This window comes from Tachypleus tridentatus, chromosome 6 (genome assembly GCF_004210375.1).
Source record: "Tachypleus tridentatus isolate NWPU-2018 chromosome 6, ASM421037v1, whole genome shotgun sequence".
Taxonomy (NCBI): domain Eukaryota; kingdom Metazoa; phylum Arthropoda; class Merostomata; order Xiphosura; family Limulidae; genus Tachypleus; species Tachypleus tridentatus.
The window spans coordinates 158,914,747-158,936,824 of record NC_134830.1 but is presented as its reverse complement, the minus strand read 5'-3'; the positions used below and the strand labels follow the sequence as shown (position 1 = coordinate 158,936,824).

Here is a 22,078-nt window from a genome sequence, read left to right as displayed (position 1 = left end):
GAGGTGGGGATGCTATGAAACCATCTTTTCATAGCAGGTTTATATTTGTAGTGAAATATATTCAAGTAATGTTTCTAAATTTTCGTGTACGTGTTCTTCATCTACACGTGTAGATTGGTGGTGAAAGCTCGTAAATATTTATCAGTGCTTTGCTTGGGTAAACCTTACGTACAGCAACAACTTTCTCGGACAAGTTTTATCCTCCTTTTGTGTCCACTCCATGAGGTAGGTCAAGTCATCTTAAGAGGTGACACCGATATTTATATACAAGGTTGCTAGATGTCGGTCAGAAAATAAGTCCCAAAATCAAACCAACCTTCCCTGTGTCTCATTTGTGGTCACGTGAACATTAAATTACCTTAATTTAGTCAGTTGTTATTAATGTATGAAAAATTATTATGATGTCTGTAAAATATTGAATAAAAAGCAAACTACGACACAGAAGAAGTAACTGGTCAAAGCATAAAAATTACGTTAAGATAACCTTAAATTTACAGCTAAATAGTATTTTAAGTAAGAAACCTTTATGAAACGTTACTATAGAAAACGTTTAGTTTATTGTATCTTACATGCCAGTTTCTGGGTAAGTTGTTTCGTCATATCAACTAAAGAAAAAGTATATATTACGGTAACCACCTTTATCTGCTTTTTCCATGGCCAAGCGCGTTAAAGCGTGCGACTCGTAACCCGAGGGTCGCGGGTTCGCATCCCCGTCGCGCCAGACATGCTCGCCCCTTTCAGCCGTGGGGGTGTTATAGTATAACTGTGACGATCAATCCCACTATTCGTTGGTAAAAGAGTGGGTGGTGATCACTAGCTGCCTTCCCTCTAGTCTTACACCGCAAAATTAGGGACGGCTAGCAAAGATAGCCCTCGAGTAGCTTTGTGCGAAATTCAAAAACCAAACCAAACCTGCTTTTTCCAGTACCGATAGGGCCTTCCGTTTAACACAAGGGCTCACGAGGCCAGTTTAAATACGACAGATGCAACACTTGTTGAACTTACGGGTTTCCATACAGTGTCTACTCCCATGTAAAATGCGGTTCCGCATTTATTCTCGAAGCTCTTGCCAATTGTTACGGGGCAGCTTTGAAACATTCACAAATTGAGTCCTATCCCAGGTATCCAAGTGGTTAGTCCTAGCTTAAAGAGGGAAGTACTCACTGACCTGGTATTAAGCCAATCAATTTGTTGTGCAAATAAAAGCTAAGGTATGGGATTTTTTGTTGTTGTTTGCTTTAACACAAAGTTATATGATTTGATTTTTCGTTATATTCACCTAAAGGAATTTCAGAAAATTCGTTATGTAAATACATAGTTAATCATTGACTCACCAGGGGTTGGGAATAAAGTGCAAACAGGATCATAAAATGTGTTTAGGTTTTTCTCAATTGAATAAATAATATTTAACTGGTTGTGAACTTTTGCACAGACAAGTCTCAAATATAAGAAAAATAAACTAACAATTACAAGGTACAGTGAGAATGTACGAGCCCAATTATAAAATTTCTGAGTGTAACTAGTAACTATGCTTGTATACATTGGGGGTTATCTTTCTACTGTATGTTATTTAGAAAAGTATTCGGGAAGATAGCGGTAAGCCTATGGACTTACGATGCTGTATCTGGGATTCAATTCACCCCATTTTGGACAAAGGAGATAGCTCAGTGTTTCTTTTTTTCAAAAGAAACGAGTAAATATTTGACGTAGGTAGGTTAAGGATTATGGGATACCGAACTAAGACCTCTATCTGACATGAAAGTGCGGTATGACATTATTTTTCCTGCTCTTGTCCTTTGCGAAATATCAATAAAGCCACTGTGATCATAACAATAAAGTTAGGTGGACAGTAAGAAAAGCACAAACATAACCACTATATTGTAAATTTTGTTTATTTGTAGACTTGTGTTTGCTGTCTTTTTTATTATTTTGCTACCCGTATTTTGTCCCCTGCTAGTACAGCGGTAAGTCTACGGATTTACAACGCTAAAATCAGGGGTTCGATTCCCCTCGGTGGACTCAGCAGATAGCCCGAGGCGGCTTTGCTAAATGAAAACACACACACGCTACCCGTATTTAGTTTTCCCTACATAACGTGATATTACAGATTTTAAAAAATAATAACAATAGTTTTTTTTATTGTTGTTATTCCCAATATTACTTGGGCCTAAGGCGTGACTAACCTTAATAAAGTTTATTATGGATGAATTTCCCTACCTTGCGTTTGTAATTTTAAAATATTTTGAGTATCATTCTTTTTTCATAAACCAATATTCCAATTTTGTTTCGCAGAATGTGTAGGTGGGAGATGTGATTAATCTTTATAAGTTCTATGTACGTCATCCACGCCCTTTAGTTTTTGTTTTGCTTTTGTAGGCCGTATTTCGCGTATCTATGCATACGTGTGTATATAAACTGTTCATTTTTAGCCTAATTTTCTCAGTAGAAAAATCTGATTCACGAAACCGTAATCCAAAATAATTATTTACAGTCATTACAACTTTACAAATACTGGTTATTATGTTGTTGTACATGATACAATTACAAACTACACCGAATAAGTTCGACTTTGCATGTTTCGTTTACGCATTGTTTAATAATATTTATGCATGTGAAATTGTTATTTTCAAGCTAGCTCTTGCTTGTCGTGATATTTGTGACGAGTACAGTTGTACATATACCATTTCAATCGCGTTTAAAACCAAAATATAAACAGTCTAGTTCCATTTAGTATATAATACATGTAGTACAAAGCTCAAAGAAATTATTTTAACAATCATTTTACCAACCTATAAAAAAGATTGGAACGAAAAGACCGAATAAACGACGTTCTGAGCTTTCTTGTCATGCGCGTTGTTTCACTTGTGTCTGGTTGCATTCGTACGAAAGTGCACGATTACATATACTTCGTCACGTCTTTCTTGCTCAGCGTGGGGAGTTCATGTTTATTGAAAAATTGAGACGAATGTCTGCATCACAAGACGTCGTAAGAAGGAAATCATCAAGAAATGACAGTACTGTCAAAATTAGACTTTATATTTTTTGTATAAAGTTTTAAACTTCTCACAAATGGTATTTATAATAATAGTGAATTTCAAACAGAACCGTTTTCCTGAGCGTTACCCTTTTCTCTTCATTAATGACGTTTTTCGTGATAACGAGAAACCCACATGAAGTAAAAATGTATTCGAAAAGTGATTAGTGATGTCGAGAAAACCCACTTGTACAGAAATATATATACAAAAACGGCTCGTTTGGGTTGAGAAAATATAGTTCGCTCTTCTACGTAAAATATTTTCTCAACCCAAATGAGCCGTTTTTGCATATATATTCTAAAAATGGCTGATTCAGAGAGTTAACCTGATTATGACCTAAGAAGGTCAAAACGTTTTTTGTACTTTATTTTAATTAAAGTTTTAATTTCCATACAAAACATATTTAGAGTAATTGTTTTTGTTTACAGCTCTTGAACATTGAATTTTTTTTCAATTTTGTGTGCCTACTACATGCCTATATTTTCATTTATTATGCAGTGTAAGAACAATATTTTCTCATGCTTCATACCATTAAACACCAAACACACCACACTTATTTATGACACTAGATTAAATATGTGCATAAGACAACCTGCTACAATACAAACTCTCTTATTGGTAAATTTAATATCCTCATAATAACTTGATTGAGTAAGTAACTCGTATGTATAAATAGATCTCTCAAGGACCGGAATATAGACTTGTAAAAGCACGGTTTTGTATGTAGCCCTTAGAACGAGGCTTCACAAACAATTAAATACAGTGCAATACCCCTGTGTCCACCGCAGGAAATCGGATGCCGGACGTCAGTGCTCTATATTCGTAAACTTGCCGCTGCCCTAGCGGCAGGCATTGAACAAAACATAAGCGATGAGTTGGTAATATACAAAATACTAATTCTGATATTTACAATAAATATAGAACAATGACGAATACTTTTTTATGATAAATGTCAAGTACTGGCAACTACTGTTTTTTTTAACTAAATGACTTGGTTTAACAAGGCCAGGTGGTTAAGGTGATCGACTGGTAATCTGAGACCGGGTTCGAATCCCCGTCGCACCAAACATGCTCGCCCCTTTAGCCGTGGGAGCGTTATAATGTGACGGTCAATCCCACTATTTGTTGGTAAAAGAGTTGGCTGTGATAGGTGATGACTAGCTGCCTTCCCTCTAGTCTTGCACTGTAAATTAAGGACGGCTATTGCAGATAGTTCTCGTGTAGCTTTGCGCGAAATTAAAAATAAACAAGCTAACGAAATGACTGATAAATTATTTCTCAAAGAACAGGCTGTAGGAACGTGTTAATAAAAACTTACAAAGCAATAAATTTATACCAAACGACTGAAATCGTCGTTGTTGTATTGATACAGTTGCAACGTGTGTTTTTCAATGAGAAATTTTGTTTTTGATAAGTTTTTCTTCTCTTAATCGGGGAACGACTGTGGTTTATACCTATTTGTCCCCCACTATATAACGGCCCTGGAACCCCTCCCCCCCAAATATTTATACAATTGTTCAGGACATTATTTATTAATCCCTTAATGTATAAACCATGTCTGCAATCCAAACGAGACACATTAAGATGTTGTCTAGACACATCAAGGAAAAACTACGACACCAGTGGAAATGACACCAGTAATACTAATAGGGAAAATGGCAATGTGCCTTCTCCCCCCAAAAAAAAAATGAAAATTCTATGTTTGTGATCTTAACGTAAAAATTCTAATTTTTTTAAACTTTTAATTATAACTGGAAGGACTGGCTTTAGGTATTGTATTGCCTTAGGCATAATTGAAACACCTTCCCTGGCGGATTCCATGAATTCATTATTCATCAGCAGATACCTATATAACGGTACGTGAACAATAGGCCACAATTTCCAGTAAACATGTACGATAACGCTTCAAGTTGTTCAGATTTATAAGAACTCACTACTCCTTATTATGTCGTGTTTTTTTGGTTTTTTTCGCTGCAGAATTGTGAAGTTTTTCTTAAAGGTTTAATTCCTCGGATTTCGCAGACATTTGTATTACAGAGTGCCCCAAAAATACATATACCAAATGTAAAGTTGAATCGCATTTATATTATTCGCGATAACAACAAAATTCAAAGTCCGATATTTTCATGAGGACTTGTAACTTTTATTTTATTTAATTAATAACCTTCTATAGTCTCCCATCACTAGTTATCTACATCACATCAAACATACTCGCCCTTTCAGCCGTGGGGAGCGTTATATGTGACGGATAATCCCACTATTCGTTGGTAAAAGAGTAGCCCAAGAGTTGGCGGTGGGTGGTGATGACTAGCTGCCTTCACTCTAGTCTTACACTGCTAAATCAGGGACGGCTAGCGCAGATAGCCCTTTTGTAGCTTTGCGCGAAATTCAAAACAAACCAAATCATTACGAATTATAATCAATCTAATTGAACGTTTCAAATTGTCCCCCGCTAGTACAGCGGTATGTCTCCGGATTTACAACGCTAAAATCAGGGGTTCGATTCCCCTCGGTGGGCTCAGCAGATAGCCCGATGTGCCTTTGCTATAAGAAAATACACACAAACGTTTCAAATCTGCTAACACTTTTTATAATACAGATAAGACAATGTAACACATACAAAGCTTCAGTTCCTTTAAGATTTGTTTGTTTGGAATTAAGCATGAAGCTACACAATGGACTACCTATGCCCACCACGGTTATCGAAACTCGATTTCTAGCGGTGTGAGTTCGCAATCATACCGATGTGTCACTATTAGGCCCTTTGTTATGAAATGCATTTTCTTTTTAAAAAGCCTCAAAGATAGGCGATTATATTGACAGTAAAATTATTATGAACACTTTTATTAATTTTCTGTTTTAGACAATTGTCCACCTGTTACACTCGATTTTTGTTGTTGGTGACGGCAATTTCTGAAATATTTTTAAACCAATTTGCATTATTAATAACGCCAAATATCAATAATAATGAAGATACCAAACCAATAAGTGAACGCATTTTATTTTTATTTTATAAGTATACACCTCGTAAAATTGATATACTAAGTTACTTATGTTATTTACCGTCATAATTATTAACTTCGCAGGTTGCCTGCTTTGATCAGAAGTTATTTATAATTTATAAATTATAAATGGCTATCGCCATTATCGAAACCAATATTAACGGTATAATTTTTGTATTGCTACTGAAGTCATTATCATCGAGAAGAAAAAAAAACAACGGTCTCGGAACTCTTAAACAAACACCTTGTTTTTATACGCGGAAGGATCCGTGTATTATATCATGAGTAAATTGCAAGTAAATATGAGTGTTCTGCTTGTTACACCACTCAACGTAAGGGGCTAAGAAAAATAGAAAGGTAAATCATTGATAAGTCAAGAAATATTGAACGATTGTGATTCGTTGTAAGTTAAGATCACAGTACAAGATCATTGTTTTTGTTTTGTTTTTTTAAATATTACTTTATGAAAATTACTTTTTTCTCCAATTGAAATGTGTAATAACACGCCAAAGCCCTTTTGGTGTGAAGATCTTAACTGCCACGTTTTCTTACGTAATATAAAGTTCATGGCGTGCTGTAATAAGTAGATCTGGTACACACGTCTTGTTATTTTATAACACTTCAAGAATTTGACTACACGAATAAGAAAGAAAGAGGTCACCGATAAAAATCAGTAGTTGGTGTTGTCAACATCTAATAAAAATATTTTATTTTCTAATAAAATCTCGGTGATTATTTTTTCAAAGCATCAAGTATCACCCAAACAGAAAATGTCTTTTTAAATAACTGAATAATGGGTTAGTAGATTAACTCTAATAAATGTTTTCGTCTTTCTCGTTTGTAAAATTTCGCGAAAAGCTACACGAGGACTAGCTGTGATTGCTGTCCTAATTTTAATCTGACAGACTAGAAGGAAAGCAGCTAGTCAACACTACCCACCGCCAACTCTTTACCAAGATATAGTGAAATGGCCTGGCATGGTGGTGATGACTAGCTGTCTTCCCTCCAGTCTTACACAGCGAAATTAGGGACGGCTAGCGCAGATAGCCCTCGAAATTAAAAAAATAAACAAACAAACAAACAAATAGTGAAATTTATCGTAACTTCATAACACCCTCACGGCTGAACGAGTGAATATCTTCAATGACGAGCTTCCATCCCGCGACCTTCACGTTTAGTATATGCAGATAATTCCCAAGAACGTTTGTAAAATGATTTCTTATGATTTGATCATGTAGCGATATTGTTGAAAAGGTATCGCAATGCATCCAATGAAATGAAACACTAATTTACGACAAACATAATTTATCCACTGATTATTTGTAAAACACTTTTATATATGTCGCTTCTTCGTAATGAATTAAGTGGTAATGAAGAATACAGTTGTTTCTTTACGATTAAAAAATAGAGAAAACATTACTACTACTAGCGCGAAAAAATAAAATGATAAACGTAAACCATCGAATCTTTGTCAGACAACCCTATTAAAAAAAAATACAAAAACGCTATTTTACAATCTTTTTTTTTTTGTTACTGAAATAAACTCTCGCATTTATTTAAAATAGTTCATTTTTTTTCTACACAATTATTCATTTTGGCAACTTCATAACCGGTGCAGGATAAAGCAAGTTGTATCACAAGTTTGACAGGTTTGGTGGTTATTCTATAAACGTAAGTGAACATTACAGCCGTCTGTTCATTTATCCTCATTGTATAATTACTTATCTGTTATCTTAACAATAACCACCGGAAACAAATAATCGCAGTCAATGGAAACGGGGGAGTGAGGGAGGAGACATGTTCCTCAATTCTGACCGGGTAGCGGAGTGCTTATTTTAACATGAAATGAAGACTTTTGTATAATTATTAATAGAAAGTCGCTGTTTTGGTTTTGAATTCAATGGTCACTCAAAAATAGAAATAAAAAATAAATTTGTTCTGCAACCTATGCAAATAATCATATATTTAGTTTGGAGTCTGTATAAACCTTTTCATTTTTGAGTTAAACGGCTTAAAACAAAATATCTGAAATAAAACACTGAAAAATTTCCGTTTCTCATTATTGTTTGTTTGTTTGGAATTTCGCACAAAGCTACTCGAGGGCTATCTGTGCTAGCCGTCCCTAATTTAGCAGTGTAAGACTAGAGGGAAGGCAGCTAGTCATCACCACCCACCGCCAACTCTTGGGCTACTCTTTTACCAACGAATAGTGGGATTGACCGTCACATTATACACCCCCACGGCTGGGAGGGCGAGCATGTTTAGCGCGACGCGGTCGTTTCTCGTTAAAACCTCTGATTAAAGATATTCATGAAACAGCATGACAAAAACAACAACTGGAATTTGTAATATCACATGTCCTTTCACTCTTTTTGGGCGTGTAAACAAAATTATTCATTTTGGCAACTTCATAACCGGTGCAGGATAAAGCAAGTTGTATCACAAGTTTGACAGGTTTGGTGGTTATTCTATAAACGTAAGTGAACATAACAGCCGTCTGTTCATTTATCCTCATTGTATAATTACTTATCTGTTATCTTAACAACAACCACCGGAAACAAATAATGTTTAAAACTTAAAACAATTTAAGTTAACAACAGTTTGGCCCGGATGGGCAGGTGGGTTAAGGCGTTCGACTCGTAATCTGAAGATCGTGATTTCGAATCCCCTTCGCATCAAACATGCTCGCCCTTTCAGCCGTGGGGGCGTTATGATGTGCTGGTCAATCCCACTATTCGTTGGTAAAAGAGTGGCCCAATAGTTGGCGGTGGGTGGTGATGACTAGCGACCTTCCCTCTAGTCTTGCACTGCTAAATTAGAGACGGCTAGCGCAGATAGCCTTCATGTAGCTTTGCGCAAAATTCAGAAACAAACAGTTACATATTTCGAAGTAATAACTTGAACATAAACTTTATTTCAAAAATTTAAACTTATAACGAAATTTCGTCATAAATAACATTTGCAGTTTTCTTTTAACAAATAGCGATTTTGAGGTAGTCGCACTCTCGAACACCATACATCTAACTGACCATGAGTCAAAGAATAATTGTTTGAGAAACAGCCCAGCAACCTTCATACCTTTACTTTAATTTATTTAGTATATTCAACAATGTCTAAAGCGTCAATCTGCTAAGATTGTTTGAGATTGACTCGATAGGCTGTAAATAATTAACCAACAAGCTTAATAGAGTTGAATTAAAAACCCCATAGGATATTCCCCATAGTTTTTAGATACACATTTTGGTTGAGATATGCCCGGTAAGCTCTGGCATAGTATAAAAAAAATAATATGATAAAATATCTCCGCCTCACGTAAGTCAAAAAATAACCGTTACAATGAAGTTAACAAAAAACAAGCCTATATTGGTTATGTGTTCGTGAACTCGTGTGTTACATATGTACGACGTCTAATTAGCTGCCCCGTGGTCTCCAGCGCTGATAAAGTTTAATTGTTGGCTTAGTAGATTTTTGTTATATTCTTGCTTGTGAGACTGGTGTTTGTATTCAAAGCAGTAAAGTATTGAGTATAAGGAAATCTTGGCTACAGTACCTCTAACTTATTTACAACGTGATTCATTATTTGTACTTTTTATCGTTCGCTTCTCTCTCAGTCTTTTAACAACTTTCCTCAGCTTTTTTAAAGCTAGGTACTTTTGCTGAAAGCGACAACAGTTTTTCTTAAGCAAAATAAAAAGGAAACAAAAACCCCAATAATACATATTTTTACTCGTCTAAATTGATGAACCTTCGACGCACAAAAATTCGTAAATTTTGAGACAAAGATAACTTACTACGTCACCCAGAAATCCGTATTTTATCGAAGTTCGCACGAAACGACAAATACACCTTTTAACATTTTATGGTTGGTTATAAGGTTTGAAAAAACAATGTAGTTGTTTGAATATAACTCGGTTACGTATCACTTTATATGCATGGCGAATTATGAAGCTTGTTTCATTGTGTTACTGCGAATACTCACCCATTATATAAAACTTACTGTATGACATTTTTTATGTGTGTTTTTAATAAATCACATAATAGTGCTTTTACGTTCAGAACTTTAGATTATATACAGAGTGGCCCGTAAGACCCTACCCATCCATATGTTATTATGTTATATTCAAGTACGCATGTATTATAAAGTTGTTTATTTTTTTCAGAGAGATATGGCCGATGTTAGCCCATTTACACTTGAAGAGCGTATTATGAAAAGTACGTTGGTACATGAGCGCAAGCACACTGGTGACAGCACACAGATGCACTGGATACATAAGATATATGGATGGGTAGGGACTTACGGGCCACCCTGAATATTTATATTGTTATAAAACATTTCTCAAATTTTATTTAAACTAAAACGTTTTTTTTTTTTTTTTTTTTTTTTATTTCGCACAAAGCTACTAGAGGGCTATCTGTGCTAGCCGTCCCTAATTTAGCAGTGTAAGACTAGAGGGAAGGCAGCTAGTCATCACAATTCACTGCCAACTCTTAGGCCACTCTTTTACCAACGAATAGAGGGATTGATCGTACATTATAACGCCCCACGGCTGAAAGGGCGAGCATATTTGGCGCGACGGGGATGCGAACCCACGAACCTCAGATTGCGAGTCGCACGCCTTAACACGCTTGGCCATGCCGGGCAAAACTAAAACGTATGAACCACAAAGTTGGAAATCGCGACTTGATAAATGTGCCATTATTATAATATCTTTCACGTACAAAGCCCCTAATGCCGGTGACTGAGTAAGTAGATCGTCTGCGTATAAATATATGTGCGGGAGGAGTGTTTCATTTTAGGCTTAAAAACATTTATTTCACTTGAGAGATATTATTTTCAAGTAACATATCTCTCTAATCTCATTATAAACCTTGATCACATTCAAGTAAGATTAGGCATTTAACATACTCAGTAGAGTTCCGAATTTTCACGTAAAGATAAAAAATAACAACAACAAACACAGAGATTAAAAGCGATAAAAGTCTTTGGCCACAAAATTATTTATATACATAGAGTACTACTTTTTAAGAAATACGATAAATAACCAGCTAAAACACTACAGCTTCGAGCAAAACTAGCTATCTCTCATTGCTCTAACATTTTTGTTATATTCCTATATTTTGCTCAGCGTTAAACTAATAGTGTTTGAGCTTTTCCCTTCTATCAATCAGCCCCCCGCTAGTACAGCGGTAAGTCTACGGAGTTACAACGCTAAAATCAGGGGTGCGATTCCCCTCGGTGGGCTCAGCAGATAGCTCGATGTAGCTTTGCTGATTAAAAAAACAACACTTTCAATCTTTATTAATTAGACTTGGAATAGCCTGATGGTTATAGCACTTGACCGAATATTGCGGGTTCGAATGCCGTCCTCGAACATGGGATATCTCCATTAATCCATGAAAACATCTTTATGTAAGTTAACCAATCAACATCAGAAATAATATACAAAGCTCATTTAAAACCAATAGGAAAAAAAAGCCATTATTTTGACATAACGGTCTAAGTATCAAATTGCTAAGAAATATATTACATCCCACACGAAGACTAGAAATTTATGGTAAGGAAAGTTACTATAACTGTTGGATAAGAATATCCTTGGACGCTACAAATGTTACGTAACTTACATTAATTGGTATACAAGACAAACTTTGTTGTTGTTGTTTTTTCTCGTAAAATAAAAAAAAAACTTCAATGTTTCAAAGAAGTTTACATATTGGAGGCAACTGACAATATTACTACATTAAGTCAATAAAAAATAGGTAATTATATACACGTATTTAAGACAAAGAGCACAGAAAGGCCGAGAAAATCTACTTGACGTCTCAGAAAAGGATAATTATATATACATATATGCCCCCTCCAGTGGCACAGTTGTATGTCTACGGACTTATACTGCTAAATACTGGGTTTCGATTCCCGTGATAGGCAGAGCACAAATAGACAATTTCTGTAGCTTTGTGTTTAGTATCAAACAAGAACAACAAATAAATGAACAAAAACAAGTGCAAATAAAATTAAATTGGAGACTTTTCTTAAATGAAAACGATTCTCAGAGTATGTGGGAAAAAAATGTGTACTGGGATTTGAAGGTGACTACAGAAGTATTGCGGTGGGGATGGACCGTCTACCAATCTTAAACCAACTTCGGCAGTCTCACATGAAGACTTTAATGAAGTCATCCAAATAATTAGAAGTTAGGTGAACCAGATGTGGGTGCTCGAGCCCACAACGTCTTACTGACAGTTCTGGGGAGATGACTGCTCTCCAAAGTAAAAAAAAAAAGAAAAAAGAATAAGGTACCACCACCTGGGGAAAGTTATTTATCGTAAAATTCACAGGGGATTAGTGTGGTGATACTAAGTATGTGATTGAGTAGATTAGTTTCCGTGCAGCACAAATATGCAACGTCTGCGGAAAATTACAGTTGTTTATTCTTAAACATATATATATATACATATACATGTGTGTGTATGCAAATATGTACACTAACACTCTGTGTTTAAAATGGAATATTTCACTGGTTTCAATTCAAACTACTGCGTATTACATTTGATTTTTTTTTTAATTTTTATATATCTTCTACATTTAAGGTTTTCCTACCAATACAATAAACACAGTTGTTCTGTATATCTCATTTCATTTTACCCTCAAAAGTTTCATCTTATACTTAGTTTCTTTTTTTTAGGTTTCAGTTAAAAGCCTCATCACCCCACCCCAAACGTGAATGATTATGTTTGCATTTTTAAAAAAATATAATACTGATGTTTATGTGAAAGATGATTGCATTATTATTTCAAATGTTTCAATACGCATTTTTCAACTTTGCATTTTAAAATAGATTAAGGTATATATCTGTTGCATCTGATTGAACTGCAGTGCTTTCGATATTTTTTGATATAACTGCAGAAAATCAATAACATTAAGGAAGGGTCCGTCTAACAATATATAAACAGAAGGAATAGAAAACTACCAAAGCCGTTGAAATTAGTTATCTTTAGAATGATTCATGTCTAGTTTTTACGTTATTAACAGTTTTTGTTTGTTTTTTTGTTATTAAGCGCATGTATATCAGTATAAGGCAATAAAAAAATCCAGTTTTAAATTGTTATTCATTCAGTTTAAATCATTATTCACATTCATAGGGCACGTGACTCTTACCGGACCCCCAGGAGAAACTATTATGGGATGTCAGTAAGTGTCTTACGTCGACAAGCGCATGCGCGTGAGCCTTTTCCTTGTATTGTCGTGGGGGGTGAGGATTTAGCGTACAGATATCAAATTTGAAGACTTACTTCCGATATCGTGTGTCAAGTTGATGTGAAGTTTATTCCATTTTAAATGCCTACACCGTCCAAGAGAGAAGAAGATCTGTCAGAAGATCAGTCCGAAGGCGGTACGGAAGAAGCAGAAGACTCATTGGCAGGTTTGTAAAATTTCACGTAAATAACTGTCTGTACTTGTCAATAGTTTTGTGAGGTACTATAGTCTTACCTGTTTCGTGGCGCGGGCCCAGTGACTCGTATTAGTTGGGGTTTCCGTCGTAGAGCGTGCAAACGTCTTCGTCCGTCGTTTGTCTGGAGTTTATATGCTGCAAAAAATCGACGCCTTATTGTGGTTGAATAAGGAATCTAATATACATAGATATAAACTGAAATTATTATTAATTTCAAAAAGTTTATCGTCTGAGGTAAAGTTTTGTGATTATATCAAAATAACATGATGTGAAGAGTACTTCAGGTTTTGGTTTTCGTAATGTTACTGTAACTCGTCTAAGAAGGGCTTAAGAGTGAGACTTTATAATAGTGTAAACTTAAGAATAAGAGCCTGTCTCGGACTGTTTTTAGAGTTTGACCGGTGTTTATCGTTAATCACATGGATTTTGTTTTGATTTTTCGCGGTTATTTATGAAACCTGAACTGAAATACGAAATTAATATTTCCAATGTAATGTATTAGCGTACAAGTATTGGAATACGAGACACTTTATAATTAGTTTATTTGACATTGAAGGATAATCGGGTAACTATATAGATAAGTATAACTTATTAGCATACTAAAGTGGCGCGGCAAGTCTCGCCAGAATGAGGCTTGGGTTGAACCTATTCTTAGCAGTAGGGGGTGCCTATTTATTTCTGAGATACTGGATGATAAGATTTTTTAAAAACTTTTCATCGATTAAGCAGATGAACTATCCAACGAACCAATAGGCTGCTATCCTTACACCAGAAAGCCGTCATCTTAAGTTTAGAATTGGTAATAGTTTAGATACGATGCTCCTTTACATGTGTGTGTGTGTGTGTGTGTGTATATATGTTTTGGAATAAAGTATATTAAGATTAAACCATAAAATGTAAAAAAAAAAAATTCTTTCTGGCTGGTGAAGGAAATTGTTTAATATTAACGTAGTAAGACTAAGGGTTTACACTTAAATGTTAAAAATATATATATAATGTTCACAGTGTGTTTTAAACATACTGTATAAACAAATAAATCGTATAGGAATGAATGATCTACCAGAGGGTGATTTATCACAAAATTTTAAATAAAATCAGTTTCAGAACTGTTTTAAATGCACACCATTGTTTTGTAGAATAAATAAATGATTAATAATTATAACTTCTTCTCAGGCACATTGTGGTACAATATAAGTGTGAAAAACGTTTTTTTTTTTGGTATAAATACAGCTTTGCTGATGGTAACAATGTTACCAAATTTAGTTTGATGAAACTTCTTTTAATAGATTTTTTTCATTCATTATGTCAAAAACATCTCTTTTTTTAAGTTCTTAAAGTAGATAACTGTTCAGTTTTTTAATTATAAACTAAGGAAAGTCTTTAAAATTGTATTAGGGAGAAAAAGCAAGTTTAAACTGTTTATTTTGAGAAAGGCCTATGAACTGTAACAAAAACCTTAGTTCTTTAACTTGTAATGTAGTTAAACATAACAATCATATTACAAGAATAAGGATGTTTACACACAATGTTTTGGATATAAAAATGCAATGAATATAACTGTAATACATGTACAAGTCTCTAATGTCTTTAGATGAAGTAGGACTACAGACGATGTTTTTTTGTTGTTTCATCTCATAATTTTAAAACTTTATTATAAAACAATGAAAAGAATAGTTACCAAAAAAAATGCATATCAAGGTGGGGGTAAATATGCTTTTGGTTGGTCACATAAATTCTTGTATTCAAGTACAGTGATGCAATAAAATACAGATGATCTATAAACATGCTAATTAATACATTAAATTATAGAAATATATGCACCTATTAAAAGTTTCATGATTGATTCCTAAAAGATCAATTGTGAAAACAAAATTTTGTCAAATTAATGTATTGCCCAAACACAGAAATTGCAGATGTAAAATTATTACTAAAAATAGCAAAACAACAAACAACAACAACAATAAAAAGAAAAGTACAGGTTCAAATGTAAGAGAAGATCTATCTTGGTGTTTGTGTTTATATTCAGATTTTTTGTTTTTGCATGGTTATATTTCATGGTGAATATGCTTATTGTCAGTAAAAAAAAAAGTTTTTCCAGGTTTTGAATTGAGTATTTTTATATGTAACTTTTGTGTTTATTTGATTTGAATGAATGTAAATGTGTTACCTCTTTCTGTAAAATTCTGATGTGTAAGAAATTTAACTAAAATTGATATCAGTTAGTTTTTTGCTTAATCTGGTTGGCACCGATCATTGTTCATGAAAATGTATGTACGTGAAGGCCTTATCAGCACAGGATGTGGCAGAGGTAGTATGGTTGGCATAACATATTTTCTTTTGCTTTCACTCACAATTTCCTATCACTATTTAAAAAACCAAAATTACCATTCAAGAAACTCTTGCAAATAAAAGTTTAATAGGAAGTATGTAGTGGAGTAAAAAAACAAATTCACTACCAAAAACACAAGCAGAGAGAGGATTATTATGTGTGTTGTCTGTCAGAATTTTTATGGAGGAGAAAACATTTCACTGTAAAAGGTTTCAGATGCTTATTAAACACCATATTATTTACATATACAATACCATAAACCCAAACTCAATTTAAAAAGCAATCACAAAAATATGGTACAATTTGTAATATTGTAGCTTTTTATAACAGCAAGGTAATATAAATTATATTAAGATATTTATTAATCCAAAAGCATTTACAAAAATGCTAATAAGGTATGCAGAAAAAAGACAAAAAAAGCACCAAAAAATAAAAAAAAGGATAATACATTTATGAGAAGGAACTTAAAGAATGGAATAATGTTCATGTTTTATTTATTTCTTATGATAATAAATTACATTTTATATTGTCATTGCTTGTAGTTAGTAACAAGATACTTGTTCTAATTTTATTACAGTGCGAAGCACACAATGTTACATCTTGTGTCAGTTTGGTGGTTGGTTGTTGTTAAAGTTTTTATGACTTGCACTTTTTTAAGAATTTAGAGGATCTTGGTTCCTACATGTTTAAATGATTGGTTAAAACTGCTTACATCTGTATCTAATACCTCAAAAAACAATTCACGTATGAGAAGAGTGTAACTTGTCAAAAGAGTTGGTAAAGAACACATTCTTTATTTACTTGAAATTGTTTTCAAGATATAATTTTTCTAGTTTTATTATTTTTATTATGAATTCAACTTGTGTTGCTTAAACTTCCTTACACTAGATTTAGTTTATTTGTAATACAAAATAGATAAAGGCTTTGAAAGAGAAGGGATACAAACAAATTTCATCAGAGATACTACCATGCATAAAATGGAGGAGCATATTTTAAATTGATCTCTAATGTTTGATGTTAGGCTTAGGTCAGTTAGGCTTAAGTCACTGTGTGAAAATAAGCAGATAAGTTGGATCATTTTACATAACCAGTTTTGCTGAAGTAAAAAGCTTGTTGAATTGGATGAACTACTTAAATAGCTTAGGGAAAAATGTATTTCCAAGAGGTATGAACTCAGCTGTTAGGGCAGCCTTAAATTAGGGTGTGACAGAGATGAGACTGAAGATCAAAGTAATACAGAATAACACAAGGATATAGGTAGGAACAAAGTAGGGTGCCAGATCACAAAATAGGCTTGTTTGTTATTATTTTAATGTTAGAAGTATTTAAAACAAAATGGATGAGTTAAAGTTGCTGTCAGAATAGATACTTTTAACTGGAGATGAGGTTTGATATGTAAGACACAAATGCCACCTTGTTAAAATTGATATATAAAAACCTTTTTTGAATTAATGTATTCTCTGTTAATGGACACGTATAGAAGAAATATAAGGGTTTAAATTGAAAACTGTTTCAGGCTGTCTGAACAGTGTAATAAAGTTAATGGGAAATTAGTACTATGATGAAGAAAACAGCAGCTAAATGTTTTTAATCACGAAGGGGATAGGTTTAGGAATATAAATTGGGACACTTTAGTATCAAGCAGTGAGAAAGATAGTTCTTGGAAACTTTACGAAATGGTTTTTAATGTCAAATGGTCAAGGAATCTACAGACTTGTTACTAATCTTTAATGCAGATGTGGCCGAGGGTTGGAAGTGTAGGAAAATGTGGGTCCATGTGGCCATTGTACAACAAAGTTTGTAGTATTACAAATGGAGATTAAGATTAGTAGTATTTAGGGAAGTTTAATTTGATCAATTGAGACTGGAATTGATTCTGACCAACTGAGATGGTTAAATGGAGATGTTTCTCAGAAGTGGTAGGTTTTTTACTAGTGTTCCTGCCTTTTCATTTCAGTATGGACACATCTCCTCCAGAGTTCCCCAAACCCACAGTCCCTTATCATTGAAGTAAAATTAGAGATTTTACAAGCACATTAAAGGCAAAAATATTTCAATTTCTAAGGAAAATGTCACTTCCAAAAAACATTCTAGTTCTTTATTTTTGTTATATACACTTATTAGAAAAGTACATTAAAGATGTTTTTTCTGTGTAATTTATTTCTTCCATACGATAAAAAAAAAGGAAATGACTTTATAATAGAGTGATGCTATAATTTACTAACATTCCAACAGATGTATTTTTCATCAATCTTAAATCTAGATCACTGTTTTAAGCAGTGTAAGCCTTACACACCATCATGACAACATTGCTTCAAGAACTGTAAAGTTAAAACATAACTAGAATCAAGTTGATCATGTGTTTATTCATTCCTCAACTTGTAGCTAAATTGTTAGTATGAATTCGTCACTGCCATGTTTCCTTCATTGTACAAGTTTCTTTCTACAGTAATATCATCAGTACCCCTGGAAATTCTTGACGGATTACTATTGGATTTCTCCCTTTGCCAGATTATTTACTTCATTGAACACTTCAAACCCAACGTCTCGGTTGATCCTAGAAAAACGAGAATCCTTTGCCAAGAAGGTATACTACTGCAGCCTTCAACACTCCAGGACCACGATTATCTATGTGAACCGTGGAATACAAATATCAATGTCCAGTGCTCTCCCACCAAAAGTTCCAGTAGCTTATGCTTTGTATTTATTTAGAATGTTTATCTCTCTATCACTCCAGCTGAAATTCAACATTCTCTGGAAACAACAATTACCATGCAGCCCACAGAATCCACTCCAAGACCACAGGATTACAAACTCACTCTGTAAAAGTCGTGACCGAGCATAGACAGGTAGCTGATTCTATACTTAACTATAGATGTACCCTACAGTATTTTCATTTTAGTGCCGAACGTCCCCGGCATCGACCAACTACACTTAACATGTCAAGTCTGTCAATCAGAGTACTCCTTGTCCAGTAAGCTTTTCATTTCTATGTATGCCTATTATCTCTGCTACCAACAGCATATCTACACTCACTGCTAAGAAGAAAGACAAGGATACTCTGACCAACATTGACATTATTCTTCAACAGTGACCCAAACCAAAGAAGACAGCTTCATGCCAGATTCAACCCATGCACGTTAAGACTATAGACATCAACATCATGTTCAGCAAGAAGACACCAATTGTCTCAAACAAAAATAGAATGACTCATCAATACAGATAGAATTGATCACTGTTTTATACCCACGAACAGCCTATCTTTATCCTCCTGGTGCCTTAGATCGGTCTTTTGATCCTTCATTGATTTAACTCGTGTTTTATCATTCTGTATGTTTGTTTTTTAAGTTTTACTAACCTCAATTTCCTTTTTAGCAACTTCCGGGCATGGTCAGGGTAGATTTGGCACCCTGATCATGAAAATGGGTTTTCTCAGGGTATTCCCGTTTCCCCCCCCCCTGCAGCAAATTCTGAGGTTTTTGGATCTACAGATCCCTGTCCTCTTGTTGTTTTTTTAAAAAATATTTTTTTAAGGGTCAGTATTTAACTTCTCGCACATCAGTAATGGACCTTTGCCACCAGATTGCAGCATCTTCTTGTTAACTTTACATCTTGTTAGTTTAGCCATTAATCACTAGCTCAGTTAAATTTAGCTTCATGAGTAGGGCAAAGAGAAGGCCTCTTCTGAGTGCCCTCGATTGCTTTGCATATCTTCTTGAGATGCTAAGTGTTAAATCAGAATACCTTCCACGATTTTTATTTTATTTATTTAATAAGTTGATGTTAAATCATTTTTTGAGGAATAAAAGCTGATTTCAGCAGCTATAAATATTCAGGGAAATTAAGGAGAAATAATGTTCAGTCGTTACCCCATGACAGTTATCAATGGTAAGGATAAATGAAAGGTAAATGTTTGATGTATAATCAACCTTGCAGTAAGTACATCAGTGCAAATTCATGGTAATTGCAAGACTTTCCTATTTCTTATTTTTTCTGCTTCTCTTATTGTCCAATGTTTTATAATTCTCCATGACAGTATATAACAGCTTTAAAAGCACTTTAAAAAGGATATTCAAAATAATTTAAAATTATTTAGCTATTTTTTAATATTCTTAAATGCATACTTTGATACTTTTAGCAGACTTTAATAAATGTTTGGAGGCACTAGACTTCACCAAATTGACAAATTCAGAGTAAGACACAGAATATTTAAAATGAATAAACCTTTCTGCTTTAACTGTGCTTATGACAATCCTTGAACACTTATCATTCCATATATTCTTTATAATGTTAAAAACTGAGAAAGTTTAAATAAACTAAAATGAAAACCAAGCAAAAACACCTTCACTCTTTTAGTTACCGTGGCATAAACAAACATATTAGGATAAGGCAGGGGAAAAATTTCTCTTTGTAGCACTTTTTGATATATAGTTATGTGTATTTCTGTAATTGTAAAATGTTTCATTTACTGTGCTTGTTTTTCTTTACATGATATACAGACAGACTGTGTGCAAAAGAGGGTGCAATCAGGACACCAGACACTTCTATTAATTTCTGGACAGGTAGCAGTGCTAGTTTTTACAAATAGGTTGTTAGTAATCAACACAAGTATGTTCTACAGAGAAGAAAATACCAGTAATATATCGTAGTGGTGCACTAGAAGTATTGGAAATAAAGTTAGATAAACATTAAGAAGTTTATAAAGTTAATTGCTAAAATGGGAGACCTTGAGGATTATAAAAACTTAAAATGAGTAAGTTCAAAAGGATATTAGAAGAAAAAGTATGAGAAAAAGTGAATTGAAAATATTAAAACTAACAGTAAGGATATACTTAAATAGTTTAAGGTATGTGTAATGTTAAAATGAAATTGAGCCATTGAAGGGTGAGGAAGGAAAAGCTATTACAAAAGATATGGGAGGTTCAAATTGCTAAATGTTTCTTTGTCTTCAGCTTTTGCTGAAGAAGGTGTGAACAGTATTCCAGATACTGAGAATTTATTAGTGGAAATATAATAGGTATACAAAACCTTGATATTAACATTAAAACTGTTGAAGAAAATTACAAATACTAAATAGTGAGACTTGTGGGCTGGAGTTGTTGTTTTTTCTTTTCCCAAGGGTATTAAATGAAGTTCAGGATTGCCTAAATATGTTCTTTATTAACATTTTTATGAGTCTTAATTGTGAGCTTAGTGACAGGAGACTAGAAGTTGGATAATTTTACATCTGTTTTGTATTATATGGCCAGTTGTTCTTACTTCCATATTGTTAAAATTAAGGAGATCCTGATTAAAGATTATTCAAAAGCTGTCTAACCAAGTTTTCACTTTTGTTGAACAGCCAACAGGCTTCAGAAAAGTCTTGTTTCACAGTTCTTTTAATCTTATTCAAAGGTGTCACTACTGATGGGGATGGGGGTAAGGATTTTTCTTACCTGTATTTTTAGAAGTGCCTCAGAAAGACTAAAAATGGAAATTATAGCTATGTAGTATTAGAGATAAGTTAACTGAATGCTCTGTTAGATGAAAGAAAGCAAAGGATTATAACAAGTAATTCAGTTAAATTGGGCTGGAGTTGTAAGTGGGGTACCTTAGGGAACATTACATTTTGTGATATGTATTAATGGTAATGATAAAGAAATGTTCATAAAATTGGTAAAGTTTGTTGTTGATGTTAATATTTTGGATTTAGTTGACTGTAAGGAGTATCTTGCTGTTTGACAAAATCATTTGGCAGATAGTTAAAATAAGTGGCACATGTCATTTATTTAATTATGTTAAGTATGAGGTAATGCATGTGGGCTATGTTAATTTAAAGGTTGTGGTGAGATGAGGTTAATAAGCTTTGTTAATATCGTTTTTAAGCTGGAGATGACCTAAAAAGGTCAAAACATTATTTTATACTTTATTTTAATTAAAATCTTAATATCCATATGGGCCATCTCTAGAATACATAGGTTTCAAGTTTAGTTCACTGAAAGGGAGGCCAAGGTTGCCTGCTTGCACAATTTTACAGTAGCATGTTGTCTGTCAGTCAGTCAGTATACATTACAATGGCATTACATGAGATGCTTAATGTTGTAGTTTGTACTGTGGTGATGTCAGTAAAATGTGCACATGCCATGAATTATGAGGATTACGCACTCTGTAGGCTCCAACACAATGTGACATATGAACTTCAAAAGCAAGAAATGAAAACATTTGTTACTCTTAAATTTGGTTTTGTTTATTAGATCACTTTTGAGGACCCTGAGAAATACA

General features: G+C 33.9%; 1 protein-coding gene across 1 annotated transcript in view; it reads left to right on the top strand.

Annotated features, from left to right (window-relative positions):
- Window positions 1-27: 27 nt before the first annotated feature.
- The window catches only part of LOC143254248 (chromodomain-helicase-DNA-binding protein 4-like), an 82,213-nt gene continuing 60,162 nt past the window's right edge, over window positions 28-22,078 (top strand). The window contains 2 exon segments of the mRNA XM_076509103.1: window positions 28-225; window positions 13,178-13,458. Coding sequence (XP_076365218.1) covers window positions 13,374-13,458 — 85 coding nt within the window. The 5' untranslated portion in view covers window positions 28-225; window positions 13,178-13,373.